This window comes from Dasypus novemcinctus, chromosome 13 (genome assembly GCF_030445035.2).
Source record: "Dasypus novemcinctus isolate mDasNov1 chromosome 13, mDasNov1.1.hap2, whole genome shotgun sequence".
NCBI lineage: Eukaryota > Metazoa > Chordata > Mammalia > Cingulata > Dasypodidae > Dasypus > Dasypus novemcinctus.
Window position 1 is genome coordinate 5547081 of NC_080685.1, and position 21959 is coordinate 5569039.

General features: G+C 38.1%; 1 protein-coding gene across 6 annotated transcripts in view; it reads right to left on the reverse strand.

Annotated features, from left to right (window-relative positions):
- The window catches only part of SDCCAG8 (SHH signaling and ciliogenesis regulator SDCCAG8), a 260026-nt gene that overhangs the window by 176855 nt on the left and 61212 nt on the right, over nucleotides 1–21959 (reverse strand). For all 6 annotated transcript variants that reach the window (XM_058309409.2, XM_058309410.2, XM_058309412.2 and 3 more), the window contains 3 exons: nucleotides 18534–18598; nucleotides 9800–9988; nucleotides 1913–2051 (listed from right to left, as the gene is read on the reverse strand). In XM_058309409.2, the coding sequence (XP_058165392.1) occupies nucleotides 1913–2051; nucleotides 9800–9988; nucleotides 18534–18598 (393 nt within the window). The remainder of the gene's footprint in view (nucleotides 1–1912; nucleotides 2052–9799; nucleotides 9989–18533; nucleotides 18599–21959) is intronic.

The following is a 21959-nucleotide window of genomic DNA, read 5'->3' on the forward strand; positions in this document are numbered from 1 at the left end:
ATAACCTAATAGAAAGTGCTTAGAATACTGACACACAGTAAGTTATCAATAACTGTTAACTCTATTGCCATTATCACCATTATTAAATATATTCAATTTAACATACCTAAATCCAGACTCTTCTCTAACAACACTATTTAAATATACTATTTTCTCTGGCACAGTTGGATGTTTTCAAAATTTCCTGTATATTGAGGAAATATGTTTGTCTTTAGCCACATGTGAACATATATAAACTGGTGACTATGGGTGTTAAGATTTTCAAAGTATTAACAAAGATCAGCAAATAAGAAGATTAAGCATAAAAATCTCTCAATGGTGAAGTAAGCCAGACAGAAAAGGACAAATATTGCATTAATATGAACTAAATACAAATAATAAACACATGGGATTAAAACCTAGAATATAGTTATTAGAAGATAAGAGGAGGGCTGAGAAGAACTATGGATGCTTAATGTATGTAGAAGTTTTAGTTAACTTGACTGTAAAAGTGTGGAGATGGATAGAGTTGATAGTAACACACTATAGTGAGTAGCAACTGGTTTATAAATGGGATTGTGACTGAAAAAGGTAGTCTGGGGAAGTAAATGTCAATAGAAAGAACGCTAAAGAATAATCTAGGGACTGAATAATACAGTGAATGCAGAGGCAGTTGAGAATTGTGATTAAGGGTACAAAAGCAAGAGAGTCCTTCTGCAAGCTAGAGCAGATGTACATTTCTATTGCAGGATGATGGGAATATGGAGAAAGATGGGAAAACTACAATTGGTGTGACCAATAGACTGTGGGTAACAGCAACACTATAATATTCTTGCATCAATGCCAAAGCTGTACTGTGCTGAAAATGGAGGTGTATGGAAAAAGCGTGCCAAATGTATGCTGTGGACCATGATTGGTGGTAATAGTCTGATGATACTGTCTCATAATTTGTAACAAATGATCCACCAGGGTATGGAGTTGTATGGGAAATCTACACATCTGTATGATTGCTTTGCAAGTTCACAATATCTGCAACAAAAATACATTAAAAAAAAATAGTATGGGTTGGGGGAAAAATACACCAAATGTAAGATAGGGAATATAGTTGGTAGTAATATTTTGACAATGTTCTTGCATAGTTTGTAACAAATGTTTCACACCAATGCAAAGAGTTGGTGGAGGGGTGAAGTATAAGACCCCTGTGTGATGTTATGTATGTTTATTTTGTAAGGTCACAATCTTTACTGTACACTTACTGCTGATGAGTGTTCATATATGAATACTTCAATAAAAATTTTTTTTTAAAAAGGGTTAAAATAAATAAATATACATACTCAGAGAATATGCATGTAAAATTTTCTGGAAGATGTTCATAGTAGGAACCTCTGGAGAGTGGAACCAGTGTCGGCCTGTTTGAATATTTTACCATTATTTGTTACATTTCCAAAATAATGAGTAATATGTTTAAACTGCCTTAAACAGTACAGTGTAGTCTTTACCACTTATTAATATATATTTAGGACTGGAGAATTCTTCAGTCTAGTTTAAATTGATTCCATGGAGTCCTCTGTGGGAAAATAGGTGATTTTGAGAAATCTGAGTTGTATAACTGTTAATTTAGCTTAAATAATATTAATTTATAGCTTTAAAAAATAAAAGTCTCTCAATTAACTTTACCACATTGTACTAAATTCCGTGAAAAGTAATATAACAGGAGTGTTTACAAAAGAATACGAAATCTTCAAACAGCAAGTTTTTTTAGGTGAGAGAAGTCAGCATTAACAGATTGGTATTCAGACTGCGTGTTTAGTTTATGAGGAGAGTTTAGTCATAGAAGAATAGCCAAAGAAACACCCCAACCAGGAAGAAAAAAAGAAGAAGAAGAAGAAGAAAGAAATTATGGCATGCCTTAAATTAATCTTTGGAGACTTGCCTTGGTTTTTTCGAAATTGGCCTCCTCAGTCATCTGAACAGCCTGCTTCACCTGTTCGTAAGCACGCGCTTCTCTTTGCTGCATATCTGTCAGGCTGCTCCTTATGGAAACTAGTGCAGACATGATGTCATCTCTCTCTCTGTCAGCAAAGAAAGGACACTGAAAACAAGAAATGATCAAGCCTTCGTGTGCGCTTAAGCAGGAAGCAAAGAGCATTCATGTGTTGTTAGAAGAGCCGGGGGCCAGTCCAGCAGGCACCCCCAGAAGGACCCTGTACCCTAACCTGGGGAGATGCCGGTGGAGGAGCCAGAAAGGCTGAGCGCATTCGTGGCAGGACCACATCGGGGGGGCAATGACACTGTGTAAAGGGACTGGCCCCAGGAGGGCTGCCGATTAGAGCCAGAAGAGTAAAATTTAATGAAAAGACAAAAAGAGGAGGGCTGGAAAGGAAAACAAAAAAGCAACAGAGTAAGGAAGGTGGGGACTGCAATTACACAGTTTTGTTTACATTGCCCATTCTCCTCTCAGGTACTGAACAAGATATGCATCCTGTCCTTTCCAGCCTCCTGCATAATCCTCTATTTTGCCCTTCCTCTAAAATTAAATGTTGTCTTCCACCTGTTTATGATACACTGAACCCATCAAATGCCCTGGGCAGACATATAACTCACAATTTTACAAAATCTTTCCCCACAGGGTAGGATATTGCCAGCACTGCCCTTCCTGAGCAATTTGCAGAAGTACCCTTAAGCTGAGCTCTTGCTTGTGGGTGGATGGGAGCTGGATGCCAAAATGCTCTGGCATGTAAACTAGCAAGGATCCAACTCATGGGTTAAATAAAGCCCAGAACACATTCCAGATAACTGGGATTTATCCATTGATGAAAATGATCAGTAAACCAAAGGAAGAGCAGGAACTGAGACAAAATGTACACTGAACAAGTTCACAAAACACAGTCAAAATAGTCAGGAATGGTTGATTACGGAAGAAGCAATAATTATAAGACCGTCACAGGTGTTAAAAAGTTCTTTGGAAACAGGAAGGATTTTGGGAATTCATTTCTTCTAGATATCTTTTCCTAAACATACAGAGAAAAAAAAAAAAAAACCACAAAAACAAAACATATATATATATATATATGTTGGATTGTTATATATGTAAAAGACTTTGAAGTTTTAAATAGTGGTTTCAAATTCAGTTGAAATAAATGCTTGCACCTCCCATTTTAATTGTCATATTCTAAACTAATAGCCAAGAGGCAACTGTGATTTTTAATTTAGTTATTTTGAAGGAATCAGTTTAGAAGGTTATAAACTCTGATTTCAATTGCTCTCAGAATTGGCCAATGACTACATAAAAATATTTCAAAGGTAAAATAATTTAAACTCTTTGTGGTATTTGGAAAGCAGCCAAATTTTAAGAAAAAAAAATGTATTACTGAACAAAGTTGTAATTATTAGCAACTTCATAAACGCTCTTTTGTTAAAAGAAAAAAAGAAAAAATGGCTGCAAATATAAAATTTATGGGAGAATGAGCTTCCTTTTAGAATTCCCCGATTTACTTCTATTTAAAATTGAGAAAAATAATTTAATTTGCTTAAATATTTTATTCTAAAGGAAATGAAAAAGTATAAATTGTTTTGATCAGATATAATCAAATAAATGATAATGTGAAAAATGAAAGACTTAAAGCAAGATTAAATTATTCCAATTATGTTAAAATACATTAAAGACAATAAAAATTAAATTTGTGTTTATTTTCCTTACCGAAAAAGTCCTATAACATAAGGGGACTAGCTTTATCTAGGATATGTAATCCAGCTAGGACCTGTGATTCTAAAAGAAAATAAAATTTCACTGTGTAGGATTAGCAAGTCAATACAGTCACCTTTCTTAAACCTCAAAAACCTACTGACAAGCAAACATAATTACAATTCAACAGCGATACTCATATATGTTCCTGACACAATACCATAGTCAAAGCCAAATAAAAAGAATTAACAAAAAACTTCCAGTGTTCATAAGGATACAAACAGATCACAGCAGGATCAAAATCTAACGAATGTGCTTTTTCACGGTAGACCTATGTTTAATGTACATAATCCCTTTTCAGAATATCCCCTTGCCAAGATTAGTGTCTGCCACACAGATTCTCAATGAAATAAATGGCAAAAGAACAAATGAGTGAATAAAGAATCTTCCATAGGAGGGCATCAAAAGAATAAAGTAAAGCTCCCATGCAATTCTATATTTTCAGATATAAATTTAAAAAATCACCTTAGAATTGGAAACTAAAGAGTTCAGTTGCTCTGGTTCAAAAAAATTTCAGGGTATAACTTGCTAACTTTGGACTACTGAACAGCAGAAAATCATCAAAGATAAACCCCCAAAAATGATGCCTTGTTAAGTTAATTGTTCAACAGTGAAACCACAGAATGGCTTAATACAATCTGTGTAACCTCAGAACTGATACATTCCCACATTGTGCAGGGCCAATTATACTACATGCTTCAAGGTGGCCCTCAGACCATCTGCGCAGATCAGGAGAAACCCCTAAATTATACATCCGATGGCAGCCAGCCCCTATTCTGAAGAGCGAGAATGGAAAAGAGGAGGGGGGGCACAGTCCCTGCATAGCAGCTCTGCCCTCAGCACAGGCCTTGTCCCTTGCCCATCCGTATGTTCATCTGACTGCCCCCTTCTTGAATGACCCCTGTTTTCAGCCCCACCTGTCTCAGGGGTCTGACAATTGTGCTCATTACTTGGCTCTGGATCTTCAGCTCCATCCCACAGAGGCAGACAATTCCAGCCAGCCAGGACCCAGCCACTGCAGGCCTGGCCAGAGCCCCAGCGCAGCACCCCAGCCTGGAGCCAGTGCAGGGGGGCCTTGCGAAAGGAGGATGCATGGACCCACGTGATGCATCAACGTGCGAGCGAGAGGGCATTTCTACAGATTCCCATTTTCCATAGCAGAAGTTCTGAGTGCTGAAAAACATCATGTGAGTGTTTGGATGAACGTGGGAGGAGTTTCTTGAAACAAAGCAAGCAACACAGCATTGACATGGCAGCGTTTCATGATGCAGATGAAAGAGCTGCTGAGGCAGAGTGATGAGGTAAGAAACACATGTGCCAATTCTGGGGTGAGAAAGCAATACTTACACAGTACTAATGAGCATGTAATATTTAAGGAATTTGGGGCAACAATCAGAGAAAAAGCACTGAGAAAGTCCCTCAAACATCTCCGCCAAATGTTTATAATAAGGAAAAAGAGTTTGTCTGACATATATATATGCTTGAGCTTTATCCTGAAATATGGAGTGCCTAAGAAATGCCTTATAATTCCTAAGTTTCCCATAGTTGTTACCAGTGGTATCGTAAATAAGAAATATCCTCACTATCACAAAGAAAGACTGACAACAGTATGTCCTTGTTCTCCTTTCCAGAAAGTTCCAGGCTATCATCTTCCAAAGCCAACTGCACAGAACACTGCCAATAATCCATCCCCAAATTGTAAGCTGGACTGAGGTCGCAGGACATCAGAGTCATAGCCATGTCTCTTCTTGGAAATGTACACTCAAACTTCTCTAAGGGACTGCGAGCTACACAGAGGAATTTAATTTATAACAGTTCCATCTTGATTACCACTAGAAGATATTTTGATCATTAAGCAAGATAAAGGTTACTAATGCTCCTACCTGCCTCATGGAATCATGATGCCTGAGTGAAAGGCATGAGCTCAGAAACATCAAGATCTCAGTATCAACTATTTAAAACAGATCCTATGTCATCAACAGTTACTAAGTCTACACTACAAAAAGTCCCCAGGGTCCTAGCAAAATGCCACAATGACTTGAGAGGCCTGGTCTCCAAGTCTTACCTGATCCCCTCCTTGACAACTACACAAATTATACAGATTATTCATGTGTAATATATTCAATCCAGTACATGGTAAAGGATGAAACAAAGGAGCTTAAAGATGGTGTCACAATATCATATCTCCAAAAAGAAGCCAAGAATCTCTTCTACCATATTTGGGATATAGTCTTTTAATCCTATATGAAAGTCATGCAAGAAATACCATGACAATAGCTTATCAGGGATCAGACTTCTAACTATATATAAAACTAGAAATCCAAACCTAGAAAGTATGGGCCACTCTTCAAAGTCAGCATAGCCCTCTATATCCAGCATTCTGCGTTAATAAGCTGAAAGAAGTACATCACGAGCTTAGGTCAAGGGAATCATATATTTAAAGATTTTCACTGACAATGAAGCAGAACTCTCTCACTGTATCTGTTATCATAGTAAACATGAGCCAATGATAGGCTGACAAAGTGGAAAACTGAAATAAGAAAGCTGAAATCTACTTTAAGAAGGTAAAAGCTTAAATTTAGGACAAAGGAATACATAACTGAACAACAACCTAATTTCTAAAAGACCACCAGATTTGGAATCAATGTAAACATTATGACGTCCTTTAAAAAATATTTTTCATTATGTATAAGGATAACATAGAAGGCAATAAAACAAGAAAAAACCCTGGTTTTTATTTTTTTATTTGTTAATTTGTATTACTGCCTTTTTTATGTTTGACTTTGAATATGCTTTTTTCTTTAATTTTTTCAATGCATTCTCATCATAAAATTAGTTATCAATATGAGTAAAGATATATTTGACACATACTTTCCATTTCAATGCCTTCTTCCATTTTTCCAATGTTAATCACTGTTAAATATTTGGTGTTTATCCTTTCAAGTATTTTTTTAAGCTTTTTATGCATATGTATGAACCTACAGAAAATATTTTGCATGTAAGTTATATGTGGATTTTTTTGTTTCACACAAATGGTTTCATACCAGGTTCACACAAACGGTTCCTACCAGGTGTATCTTTAGCACACATTTTCAAGATTGTGCCACATTAGTATGCATAGATTTACCTCATTCTTTTTTTCTTTACTATGCAGAATATGTCAACTTTGACTAAACAATAGTTTAGTTATTCTCCTGTGGAGGATATTTAGGTTATTCACATCATTACAAACATTCTCTAGAAATGTCCCAATAAATACATGCATGAGTTATTACTCTAGGACAGATTTTGAAAAGTGAAATGCACAATTTGGATATTAATAGATTAACAGCTAGTGTAAATAGTTGTACCAGTTTATAATTCTACCAGTAGGGTATGAAAATACTTTCTTACTCATGACCAAATAAACTCTTGCTGTTATCAATATTCTTTATTTTGTTCAATTTGATGGGTTGAGTTTTTCTCTTTTAATTTTATTTCCTTGAACACTAACATTAAATACCTTCTTGTGTACTGACATCTTCCTCTTTTATTCATCACCAATTCCTATTCTTTATCCACTTTGCAAAAGGGCAGTTTGCCTTTTCTGTTTGTTTCAAGGGGAATTCTTTATATGCTATACCAATCTTTTTTATGTAATTTTTCACTCTTAATTTGTAATATTTTATCATAGTGAAATTGTTTTGTTAAATGGTGGCAAATATGACATGTTTTTCCTTTATAGCTTTCATCTTTCATGCCATAGTGAAGACTGTAACTAAGGCCATAAAGACATTTGTTTATATTTTCTTTTAATATTGTTTATAATCTGAATTCTATCTGGATTTTTTTGTTTAAAGATTTATTTATTTATTTATTTCTCTCCCCGCCCCGCATCCACCCCACCCCTCCATTGTCTGCTCTCTGTGTCCATTTGCTGTGTGTTCTTCTGTGTCTGCTTGTATTCTCATTAGGAGGCTGGGAACTGAACCTGGGACCCTCCAGAGTGGGAGAGAGGTGATCATTCTCTTGCACCCCCTCAGCTCCCTGTTCTGCTACGTCTTTTATTGTCTGTCATCTGTGTCTCTTGTGTCATCTTGCTGCACCACCTTTCCTCGTCGCCGGCACTCCTGCATGGGGCAGCATTCCCGCAAGGGGCAGCACTCCGTGTGGGCCAGCTTATCATGTGGGTCAGCTTGTCTTCACCAGGAGGCCCTGGGCATCGAACCCTGAACCTCCTATATGGTAAATGGGAGCCCAACTGCTTGAGCCACACCCGTTTCCTCTATCTGGGTTTTTAAATGATCCTGAATTTACATGGAGTAATATAAATTGTGAGGTATGGCTCTATTTATTTTTCCAAAACATAAACAGGCAAGTTTTTAATTTCTCTGAGCTTCCATTTCCCTAGCTGTAAAATGTGGGTAATATCTTCCTCACACATGCTTTCCTATGATTAAAAGGGATTATGTTTTCAAATTGTCTGGCTCTGTCCTCAGTAGATAATAATATTCACTATATTTTAGTTGGAACTGAAAATACATTTAATGCTTACAAAACATAGGACTATAGTACAACTATTGGATGTTATAAAAAATTTAATTTTTATATAACAACCACAATCAATAGGTTAGTCATTTATGGAAACCATGGCTATAAGACTTAGTGATTGCTCTTAGAATATGGGTTAGAATATGCAGATGGGTTTTTAATATTTATTGAGCACTTGCTATTTGGCAGGAACTGTTTAAAGCACTATAAAATAATTTTCTCAATGACCCCTTAAATTAATTCTATGAATTAAGTACCTTTAATTCCTATTTTAAAATAAAGGAAATTGAGGCACAGAGGTTAGACAACTTTCTGAGGTTACACAGTAAGTTAGCAGTAGTACCAGAATCTGAACTCAAGCAGTCTAACTCAAAAGCCAGTGTGCCTAACCACAAAGTTATGCTGCCTCACTAAAACCCCACAAGGAAGGTATTATTCCCCCAGTGAACAAAAAAAGCCAAGGCCCAAAGAAGTAAAGTAAATTGCCCAAAGGTCAAGATGTACAGCAATATCTATTTGGCTTTAATGACACAGTCTTTTCACCTTGCCACACCATTTCTGAGTAGTGGACTCTGACTGCTAAGCAATAAATGCCAAAATGCCTGGGCACATGAACAGCAGATGTTTCCTTAGAGTCTGCGATAGAACAGGTACTCTGCTAGGAGTCAGGGATGCAGAAACAAACACAGGTGCTGCAACGTAACTTATTATGAAATCACAGAAGGAAGGAACCTAAGTCATTGAGGATAAAACGTGGTGGGGACAGTAAGAAAACACTCCAAAAAGTAAGTGATATTTGGGCTCAATAGACAAGTAGGGCAGAGCGGACAGAAGAGGGGACCTTCAGCATGAGGAAAGAAGAGAGCATAGGAAAGCACATATTCTAAACCATCATTGGATAGTATATTAAAAAATAATTCTCAATTTCCACTAAATAAAAAAGTTTCCACAGTTTATAAAAGGCTCTGCTGAAATAATGCAAACAGAGCAAAAAAGATAGACATAAAGAATAGCAGCATTCAGCTTTGGTGAAAACTATAAAAGCTAATTTGTAACCTGCCCCTAGTCAATCTTCAAATGTTATTATCAGGACAGAGTAGAGGGGCCCTTCTTCCAGCACACGCAGAGACTCTCACGGCAAGCACATGATGAAGACGCACTCTACTGAAGCTACAGATCTAAGATATGGTAAGATCAAAAGAATTCCTTTCAAGTTCACATTTTGTTAAGAACAGGGCTACACTTACAAATTCACAGAACTGGACAGGATTGTAAAGATGATCTAGATCAATTCTCTTGCTTCATAAATGAAATAGCATTAAACCAACAACTTGCCCAGGGACATGCTTACCCATGATGAGCAATAACCACCTATCGCATCTTCAAGAAAGCTACAATGAAGGAACCTTATAAAATCCATTTTTTTTGAAGCTTACATTAATCACATCTGAGATAGCAAGGGGATAAAAGACATGATGTCCCTTTAAAGACATAATCTTCCATGTTGCAAAAGTCCCAGACCCCCAGTGAATAAGCATTACTTACTTAGTCAGTCTTTCAATGGTCTGCAGATGAACATGATTATGGGTTTGGGAAAGAACGGCTTCATGCTGAGCACATTTCAAACAAAGACCACCAACACGGTTAGAAAAATTAGCAGCAAGAAGAGTCTCCTTATGCTTCAACTGCTCTTTAAGATCTTCACAATTCTTCTGACACTCAGCTAAGTCTTTCCTAAAAAGAAAAATAAAATGGAAAATAAAATTCTAGCAAATGGCCAGGAAAAAACACATTATTTCCAAATGTATTATAATGGTGATAACTTTTATCATTTATGTACCAAATATTGTATGAAGTTCTTTATATGTAATACCTTATTAATTTGTAGCACAACCCTGGAAAGGTAGGTGTGATTATCCAAATTAACATGTTGAATAAAAAGTAATTAAATAATTAGCCCCAGTTCTTGTAATATTTTAGCACAGATTTGTCTGGCTCAGATTCTGATCCCAACACCATTGCATTATATTATCCACAAAACAAAAACAAAACTCCAAATACGAATCATAAATAGTTTATCTTAATAAAAGAGAATGGAGGGCATGACAGAACATCCTTGACTAAGGAAATGTCCTTTATGTGCTAACCCCTTAAAAGACATATTTTAAGCATCCATTAAAAGACATATTTTAAAATGTACCTTAAAGGATCACCATTAAGGGAAGCAGACTTGGTCCAATGGATAGGGCATCTGCCTACCACATGGGAGGTCTGCGGTTCAAACCCCAGGTCCCTTGACCCATGGGAGCTGGCCCATGTGCAGTGCTGATGAGCACAAGGAGTGCCCTGCCACGTAGGGGTGTCCCCTGTATAGGGGAGCCCCACGCACAAGGAGTGTGCCCGTAAGGAGAGCTGCCCAGCACGAAAGGAGGTGCAGCCTGCCCAAAAATGGCGCCACACACATGGAGAGCTGACACAACAAGAGGATGCAACAAAAAGAAACACAGATTCCTGGTGCCACTGATAAGGACAGAAGCGGTCACAGAAGAACATGCAGGGAATGGACACAGAGAGCAGACAACTGGAGGGGGAAGAGATAAATAAAAAACAAATCTTTAAAAAAAAAAGGATCACCTAAAGAATATGAGTTTTATCCATGATTAATTTATTACTATATGTTTTCCTTCAGGAGGAAAACATAAAAAACAATTCTCAAGAACTAAACAAGAAAAAAACAAAAAACAATTTTCTAACCCCTCCCCCCACTTCTACAAAGAGCTGTTTCAAAAGAAAATAGGCCACAAAAAGAAGTTACAGAAAAATTTTCAATCATTAAAATTTCACAAGTTGAAAATAAGCAATTTGCTAAAGAAAGGACTGGGGAATTGTGTGTGTGTGTGGGGGGGGGGGGGAGGGGTGAGTGAGAACTTTGTGGGATACCCCTGGGTGATGTTTTCCTCCAGGCTGACCTTTTAAGGATTCAGTTACAAACATACGGGTTGTATTTTTCTCACTCTCCCCAACAAAGTTTGGTAAACTCATCTTGGGAAACAGTTTCCCTGCCTAGACTTCCCCTTCCCACTACATGAAGGAAAAACAAATCCCCAACTCAAAAAGGAGAAGCCCTTGGATCTCGGAGGACGGCAGGGGCGTCATCTCTGGTCTACTCGCTGCCGGCATTTGAGTGCTGTCGCAGGGGGGGCCAACTACAAAGGTGCCAGGTTGCCAGTCACCGCCTCAGCTTGTAGTACTTGGGGGCTTTCAGGCTGCCTGGGAGGTGGAGAAGACCCACAGGCACCTAGGGGTTAAAGCAAACACACACAAAAACTAATCTAATGACAGTCTGATGCTGAAAAGAAAAAAAAGGGTTTGTGCCCTATCCTGAAGATACTCTCTCAGGATACTTTTAAGTATTCTGTAGAAAAAGTCTGACTTTCAAAGCTTTGTAAAAGGAACTTTGGAAGAACAATCCAAAGTGAAAGGGTCTTCATTACTATTTCTGTCAGGCTCAAACCCAAACACTCAAGTAGATTTGGTTATATGATATGGCAACAAAAGAAAATTAAAAAGAAATCGCTACCAATAAAGCCAGAGTTTCTGAGAGGAGTGATTTTATTTCTTTTTTTAAGAAAATGCCTGTTTTAATCATCTTAAATTATGCTAAAAGGAAGTGAAGAAAAGAAAAATTCAGGGAATGAAAATCTAATTTCCTTACAAGGTTGATACTTTAATGTAATTAAGGATGACATGTTTGAACTCTGAATGAGACAAAACAAGTACATTTCCCAAAGTATAATGACCTTGAAATACAGTACTTCGACAACTGAAAACTCAAATCACAATAAAAATCAAAATATAATATAGCAGGATGAAAGCAAGAAAACACAAATTAGATGACTTTTAGTGTTCTTTTTTTAGTGAAAAAGTAAAGCATTTTATATAATTCTAATCTGGATGAAGAATATTAAGTGAAATGAACAATAATTTGTGCAGTGAAAGCCATGAACTCTGCTGGTTAGCATTACTCTAGTTTTGTCTCTAGACAGAACATGACCAGGAAGATTTTAAAATTTATTTCAAATTATTAAAACAGAGTTATAGAACCAGCAAGATGGCAGCAGAGTAAGGAGCTCCTAGAGTCAGCTCCTGCTGCAGGGCAGCTAGCAAGCACCCAGAGCTCTCTGGAGCTGCTGAAGCACCTGTTTGGGGGCTTCAGGAGGCCAGGAGGGCATCCTGCCATGTCCTTGGGGCAGTGGAAGGAGGAGACTGCCCGTCTGCAGAGAAGACTCCTAAGTAGAGGCTCCACGCCCCAGAGGCCGGGGCCCATCCTCCACTGAGGCACAGGCCGCCTCGGAGGCTATTCCGAGGCTGGAATGGAAAGCTCCACTTCCCCAAAACTGGGGAGGAAGAGATGGTTGGCACCAACTCCAGCTATGATGAGGAAATTCAGCAGCTTCAGTACGATCCTGCGAACAGCTGAAGCTTGAGCCTGTCCAGGTCAGAAGGAGGCCAGGAGCCACCACCTTAACTCCGCGCCTGGCACAAGGGGAAGCGGGGCGGACTGAGGATCCCAGTGCTGGGGGGACCGGCTTCTTCCCATCCAGGTCAGACTGCAGCTCCAACCTAGGCCCCAGGGCCACCTCCAGCAGGGAGGAAGCTGCAGGGACCTGTGCCAGTCTCTCCGGGAAATTACCAGCCAAGCCGCAGAGGCTGGTGATTGTCCTACTCTGGTGGCACAAGCAGCCCAGGAGCCGTTCTGTGACCAAAATTGGAAGCTCCGTTTTCCAGAAACAGGGGAGGAGGAGACGGTTGGCTGCCAATTTCAGCTACTGATTGGGAGACTTGGCTGGCTAAGAGATCACCCTGGGAACAGCTGGGGTGAGAACCAGCCCAAGTAAGGAAGAGGCCAGAAGCCGCCATTCCGACCCACCCCAGGCTGAGGGGAAGCCGGGCTGACTGCAACTCTCAGGGTCGGCAGGAACCAGTTTCCTTCACACAGATCAGCCTGCAGCCCCACCCGTGGCAGGGAGGAAGCTGACTAGCTCTGTACCAGCCTATCCAGGTAACAATGGGTATTTTGGCTGCCACAAACTGAATAATCTGAAGTCTATTGAGGCAACTGCAGTCATCTTGGACCCACACTGTGTAGGTTGCTGCCCGCACCTGCAGCTCCATCCCCACCCCAGGCAGGGGAGAAAGGGATGTGAAGCTTCATCAGTCTCTCTGGGCAACCACAGTCTAGGGCTGCATGACTTGGATTATTCCACAAAGCTGTGACTCTGTCCCTACCTCTCAGAAAGGAGAAAGTTGGGAGAAGCTTCATTGGTCCCTGGGGCAATGAGGGCAGCTTGAGCCTCCACAGCTTACAGCACCAATTACATCCATGGCTCCTACTGCACAACCTGCAAAGGAGAAAGGGCAGGAAGCCCTAAACTAAAGAGAAAAACTGCACCCAGAATAAATACTCTAGTAAGCCAGATGCCAAGACACCAACAAAGAATTACAAATTACAATCCACACCAAGAAACGGGAAACCTATGGACCAGTTAAAGGAACAAGATAAGCCTCCAGATGACAAAAAGAAGTTGAGACAACTAATCATAGATGTTCAAACAAATCTCCTTAATAAATTCAAAGAGATGGCTAAAGAGATTAAGGATATTAAGAAGATACTGGATGAGCACAAAGAAGAATTTGAAAGCATGCATAGAAAAATAGCAGATCTTATGAGAATGAAAGACACAATAAATGAAATTTAAAAAACACTGGAATCATATAATAGCAGCTTTGAAAAGGCAAAAGAAAGGATTGGTGAGCTTGAATGGCCTCTGAAAGTGAACATACAAAAGAAAAAATGAAGAAAAGAATGGGAAAAATTGAACAAGGTCTCAGGGAACTAAACGACTGCAAGAGATGTGCAAACATACGTGTCAGAAGGAGAAGAGAAGAGAAAAAGGGCAGAAGGAACATTTAAAGAAATAATGCTAAGAAATTTCCCAACCCTATTGAATAACATAGATATCAATGTCTAAGAAGCACAACATACTCCCATCCGAAAAAATCTGAATAGACCAACTCTGAGACATATACTAATCAGAATGTCAAATGCCAAAGATGAGGAGAGAATTCTGAAAACAGCAAGAGAAAAGTAAAGTATAACATATAAGGGATATCCCATAAGATTAAGTGCTGATTTCTTATCAGAAACCATGGAGGCAAGAAGACAGTGGTCTGATATATTTAAGATACTACGAGAGAAAAACTTCCAGCCAAGAATTTTATATCCAACAAGACTGTCTTTCAAAAATGAGGGCAAGATTAGAATATTTACAGATAAACAGAAACAGAGAGAATTTCTAAGCAAGAGACCAGATTTTCAGGAAATACTAAAGGGTGTGCTAGAGTCTGAAAAGAAAAGACAGGAGAGAGAGGCCTGGAAGAGAGTTTAAAACGGAAGATTAGATCAATAAATGTAACTAAAAGTATCAAAAGAGTGGTGAAAATAAAATATGACAGATGAAACGAAACTCAAATAGGAATAAACTTAACCAACAATGTAAAGAACTCGTATTCAGAAAACTGCAACCCAATGTTAAAAGAAATCAAAAAAGTTCTAAATAACTGGAAGAACATTCCATGCTCATGGATTGGAAGACTAAATATCATTAAGATGTCAATTCTACTCAAATTGATATATAGATTCAATGCAACCCTGATAAAAATTCCACCAGCATTAAAAAAAAATTGATAACACAATTACCAAATTTATTTGGAAGGGTAAGGTGTCCTGAATAGCCAGAAACATCATAAAAGGAAAAGCAAACCCTAATCTCCGGACTTTACATCATACTACCAAACTATAGTGGTAAAAACAGCATGGTACTGGCATAAAGACAGATACATAGACCAATGGAACCAAACTGATGGCTCAGAAACAGACCCTCACATGTATGGTCAAGTGATTTTTGACTAGCCTGTCAAACCCACACAGCTCGGGCAGAACAGTCCATTCAGCAAAATGGTGCTGAAAGAACTGGATATCCATTGCTGAAAGAAGGAAAGAGGACCTCTATCTTACACCCTATCCAAAAATTAACTCAAGATGGATCAAAAACCTCAAAATAAAAGCAAGAGCCATAAAACTTCTAGAAGAAATTGTAGGAAAATATCTTCAAGACCTGATGGTAGGTGGTGGATTATTAACAGAGATAAGAGAAGGACTGAGATGGACTAATGATGTTTAATGTATGTAGGAGTTTTAATTGGCTTTACTGTAAAAATGTGGAAATGTATAGAATGGATGGTAACAAATAGTGAGTAATAGCTGGTTTATAAATGGGGATGTGGCTAAAAACAGTAGTCTAGGTAGTAAATGCCAATTGACAGATGCTAGAGAATAATCTAGGAACTGAATAGCACAGGAAAGCAAGAGGTGGATGAGAACTGCAGTGGATGGTAGAGATGAAAGAGTGTCCTTTGTTAGCTAGAGTGAATGTATATCACTACTGTAGGGTGTTGAGAACACACGGGAAAAATAAACTGGAAAGACCTATGGACTGTGGTTAGCAGTAATAATATAATATTCTTGCATCTATGCCAAAGATGTACTGTGTTGATAATGGGGCAGTATGGAAAATGTGAGCCAAATGTATACTATGGACTTAGTAACAATCAAATGATATTATCTTATCTCTAACAAATGTTCCACCACAGTGTGGTGTGTTGATAGAGGGGTGGTGTTTGGGAATCCTGCACATGTGCATGATTGTTTTATAAGTTTACAACTTCTGTCATAAAAAATATATTTTAAAAAATGTAAGATAAGGACTATGATTAGTAGTAAGATTTTGACAATATTCTTTCATAATTTGTAACAAACATCTTATGACAAAGCAAGGTATTGGTGGAAGGGTGATGTATGGGATCCCTGCATGATGTTATGCATGTTTGCTTTGTAAGTTCACAACTTTTACTATACACTTAATTGTTTATGTATGTTTATATATAAATGATATAAAGATAATAATAATAGGGAGGGTTGGGGAAAAATACTTTGGTTATTAGTAATATTTTGACAATGCTCTTTAATCATTAGTTAAAAAGGCTTAACAACAATGTAAGGTGGAGTTGGTAGGGTGAGTTATGAGAGTCCTGTATGATGTTATATGTTTGTTTTGTAAGTTCACAACTATTACTATACACTTGTTTAAGATGTTTGTGTGTGGGTTATATATTTCAATAAATTAATTAAAAAAAAAAAACATTGAATACCACATCACAACTATCCAAATGCCTGTAATTAGAAGAGAAGATGGTATCAAGTGTTGGCAAGGATTTCAGAAATGAAAATACTCATTGAAACTAAATGTGATCCAACAGCGCCTCTCCTGGCTGTATTATAAGTCATTAAGGGGATGTATATGAGGATATTCGATTGTTTGTACTTACTGGGCATTGACTCATATGGGAACAGTTAAGTAAAAGGTAGTGGAGATAGACTATGGATAATTCTGCAGCCCTCAGAAGCCTCTGGACCTTGGCAAATTACTTGATTGCCTCTGAGCCTAGGTTTTCCCATTTGTAAAACAGGAATAGCACTACCTCTCAAAGCTACTATAAAGACTTACTGAGATAAATAATGTAAAGCATTCAATACAGTTCCTGGAACATAGTGTGTATATATATATATGCATGTGCGTGTGTGCTTAATAAATGGTAATTATTACTAAATGCCAAAAAACAAAAACAAAAAACAGAGTTATAAAAATTATTTTAAAATGTATATGATTTGAAAATATTTCATCACAACTATTTAACATAGTATTTAACACAGAAAATTAATTAATTCCTGGTCTATTTTTCTATTCATTATACATAATAAATTACTAATGATTAATTTACAATATATAGGTGTAATTGGGATTTTTGAAAACATCAAAATGTATATGTAAATTTATCCTATTCTGAATATAATAAATATCAATAAGAGAGTAACAGTTTAGTTTTCGAAATATTCTAAATAAACTATTATATTATTGTTGCCATTTTTTAATATAAAGTAAGACTACTTAGAAAAAAAAACTACTGGCCTGTAATCTGAAAACTAGATTGCTTTATTTTCACTGTTTTATTTTAAAAGAATAACTTCTATAAAAGCAGCTAGTGGTTCTTAATTCTATGAGAAAACATGAATATTTAAAAACTGATGATGGGAAACTGACTTGGCCCAGTGGATAGGGCATCCATCCACCACATGGGAGGTCCAAGGGTCAAACCTCAGGCCTCCTTGACCCATGTGGAGCTGACCCACGCACACTGCTGATGCACGAAAGGAATGCCGTGCCATGCATGGATGTACCCACGTAGGGGAGCCCCACGTGCAAGGAGCGCGCCCCGTAAGGAGAGCCATCCAGCGCAAAAGAAAGTTCAGGTTGTCAGGAATGGCACCGCACACACGGAGAACTGACACAACAAGATGACACAACAAAAAGAAACACAGATTCCTGTGCCGCTGACAACAACAGAGGCAGACAAAGAACACGTAGCAAATGGACACAGAGAACAGACAACTGGGGTCGGGGGTGGGGGAAAGGATAGAAAAATTAAAAATGGGAAACGGATTTGGCCCAGTGGTTAGGGCATCTGTCTACCACATGGGAGGTCGGCGGTTCAAACCCCGGGCCTCCTTGACCCGTGTGGAGCTGGCCCATGTGCAGTGCTGATGCGTGCAAGGAGTGCTGTGCCACGCAGGGGTGTCCCCCGCATAGGGGAGCTCCACGCGCAAGGAGTGCACCCGTAAGGAGAGCCGCCCAGCGCAAAACAAAGTGCAGCCTGCCCAGGAATGGTGCCGCCCACACCTCCCATGCCGCTGACGACAACAGAAGCGGACAAAGAAACAAGATGCAGCAAAAAGACACAGAGAACAGACAACCGGGGCAGGGGAATTAAATAAATAAATAAATCTTTAAAAAAAAAAGAAAAAGAAAAAGAAAAAATAATAATAAAAATTTAAAAAATAAAAAGTCTTAAAAAAAAAACCGATGAAAGAATAAAACTTACACTTTAGCCTACAGTTCTTTAAAGTTGAATTTGGAAAAGAACTTCATAATTTTTTCCCCTTCACCCTTTAATAATGTGAGGAAATGTTTTATATTGTATATAATATAAAACATCAAATAATTCTGATACTGACTAAAACTGGCATTTCAGAAAACACTTAAATATAATCTCTCTTAAGACATTATGCCTTTGCTAAGACTTTATATGGATTCTACTTTACCTCAGAGACTTCAACTGAGATTCCAGGATTTCATTCTTTTCCTCATAAGTAAGTTTTAGCCTTGCCTTTAAAAAGGAAAAAAAAAAATTATATGTACATTTTCCTCATTTGGTATTAACATAAGCAAATTTTTAATATTAACATTAAATTTTTTTTCTTTTTGCCCAAGAGGAAAAACAATGAATCCTTTCTAAGACTTCTCCGACGCCATAAAAATTTTTCTAGTTTTCTTAGGTGAATGCCTTCAAAGAACTACTGAGTTACAAAAATCGTGATTACTGACAAAAAATTTTTTTTTCCAAATTGCATCCATCAGATCTTATTCCTGGTAAAAGCCAACTATAACCTGTAAGACCCATGAGGGCAAGAATTAAGTCTTATGCATACATGGGAATTCCCACTGTGCCTCGTGCACATCTGATAAACGTCAAATATATACTGGGTAATGATATAGTTATGAATCACATGATGATAGGCTGAACTGATACATTATTTACAAGTCTCTGCTGGTACCCAATTATTCTTTCATTCAACAAGTATTTACTGGAAATCTTGAATGCCAATGACTTTAACCTCCTGGGGCTTACATTCTAGGAAGAAAGCAGAAAGGCAGATGAACAATTTCAATTTCATATATTAGCTCTAGTGAGGTAAATGGAAGGTAAAATGAAATCAGAAAGGCAGGAACTCCGCCTAACTCAGCAAAGAGAAGCAGAGACAATTTCACAGAGGTACTGCTAAGACTTGAAGCCTAATTTCCAGGAGGAAAAAAGGCACAGAAGCTGGAGAAAGCATGCCAAGTTTGGCATGAACAAGTAGTTCGGTATTACTAGAGTATAAAATGCTTCAGTGGAGGAGTAGTTAGAGATGGGCCTAATGGGTGAGGTTGGGCATGAGAAGAAATTAAGACCTTTATTTTGCATACATGACTCATGCAGTTCTTGTGTGGTAAAGGCATTAATTTTAAAAATCAGATTTGAAAATATTTTATTGGATTTGAATCTTAAATCACTCTAGCAGTGTGGAGAAAGGGAGAACAATAAAACAGCCATTGCATATTCCTACATAAGAGAGAAAACACCTGAACATGAGCAATCAGGCAGTAAAGACAGATAAGAAAGAATTTAGTAGAGAGTTATCTAAGAATAAATATGGGAAGTGGTTGTGGCTCAACTGATAGAGCATCCGTCTACCATGTGGAGGGTCCGGGGTTTGATACCCAGGGTCTCCTGACCCGTGTGGAGCTGGCCCATGCACAGTACAGCTGTGTGCAAGGAGTGCCGTCCACACAGGGGTGTCCCCCACGTAGGGGAGCCCCATGTGCAAGGAGTGTGCTCTGTAAAAAAGCTGCCCCACACAATAAAAGCGCAGCCCACCCAGGAGTGGTGCCACACACACAGAAAGCTGACTCAGCAAGATGATGCAACAAAAAAAGTGACAGTTTCCCAGTGCCGCATGATGGGAATGCCAGCGGGCACAGAAGAACACACAGTGAATGGACAGAGAGTAAACAACAGGGGAGAAGGGGAGAGAAATAAATAAAATAAATCTTTTTTTAAAAAAAGAGTAAATATAATAGAACTTTATGACTGAATGGATATGGGGGAGAAGACATTAAAAACACAAAACAAAAACCCTGGGTTCTGAATTGAGTAGCCAGGTAAGTGTCAGAAATAATATTCTGACAAAAGGAGACAAAATGGGATCATTAAAAACAAAAAACAAAAACAAAACACCACAATTCAAAAGAAGGCTAAAAAAGGGAACAAAGAACACATGGAGAGGAAAAAAGGAAGCCAAATAGCAAGACAGTGGGTTTATAGTCAACCATATAAATAATCACATTAGGTTTCAATGTCAATAAATACCAAGTAAAAAGGCAGATGTTCCAAATTGAAAAAAAAAACACAAGGCCTGTCCACATGCTGTCCACATGAAATCCATTTTAAATATAAAGATTCAAATAGAAAATTAAAAAGGTCAGAGAAAAGATACTCCATGCCAACACTACTAAAAAAAAAATAGGGTCAGTCAAAATACAAGACTGTATGCTTAGCTTTATAACCACAAATATACATCAATTATAGCATCAAAAAAGTACAGATCTATGAATAATTCCAACAAAGATGTGCAAGACCTTTACTCAGATAACTGAAAAGGTAATTGATACAAATTAAGGAATACCTAAATACACGGAGCACTTTGTAATACTTAAAGATTAGATGATACACTACTGGAAAGATATTGCTTCTCCCCACAAATAATTTACAACTTGAAGTCAGTCTCAAGGAAACCCCTATCAGTAACTGTTTAGACCTTAACAGATTAATTCTACAATGTATATAAAAAGCTAAAGTTAGTCAATGCACTCAAGGACAAAGAACAAGGTTGGTATACGTGGTCTATTAGATATGTGCTATAATAACCAAGATAGTGTAGCATTAGCACAAACAACAACAAAAAAAACCCCACAAAAAATAGAGAAATGAAACACAGAGCCCAGAAACAGCCTCACACATAAATAGACACCTGATTAATGCAAAGGTGGCAGACAAAGGACTGTCTTTCCAATAAATAATGGTAGGACATATGGATAATCTATGGGGGGAAAAAATGTGATCCCGATACCTCACATCATATACAAAAATAAGTTCCAGGGAAGCAGATTTGGCTCAACTGATAGAGCATCCACCTACCACATGGGAGGTCCAGGGTTCAAACCCAGGGCTTCCTGACCCATGTGATAAGCTGGCCCACGCACAGTGCTGATGCACACAAGGAGTGCCCTGCCACGCAGAGGTGTCCCCCGCGTAGGGAAGCCCCACGCGCAAGGAGTGCACCCCATATGGAGAGCCGCCCAGCGCAAAAGAAAGTGCAGCCTACCCAGGAGTGGTGCCGCACACAGAGAGCTGACACAGCAAGATGACGTAACAAAAAGAGACACAGATTGCTGGTACCACTGACAAGAATACAATAGGACACAGAAGAACACATAGCAAATGGACACAGAGAGCAGACAACTGGGGGGCGGGAAGGAGAGAGAAGTAAATAAAAAATAAATCTTTAAAAAATAAGTAAATAAGTTCCAGATAGATTGTAAAAAAGGGAAACTATGAAGTTTCTGGATGATAATATAGGAGAACATCTTCATGACCTTGGGGTAGGGAAAGGTTTCTTAAGTTCTACACAAAAAGCACTAAATAACTTGCTCGAGCACTGAGGCAAGAACCAGAAATAAAAGGCATTCAAATTGGAAAGGAAGAAGTCAAAATTTCATTATTTGCAGATGACATGATCCTATACATAGAAAACCCTGAGAGATCTACAACGAAGATTCTAGAACTCATAAATGAGTTTAGTAAAGTCGCAGGTTATAAGATCAATGCGCAAAAATCAGTAGCATTTCTGTACACCAATAATGAGCAA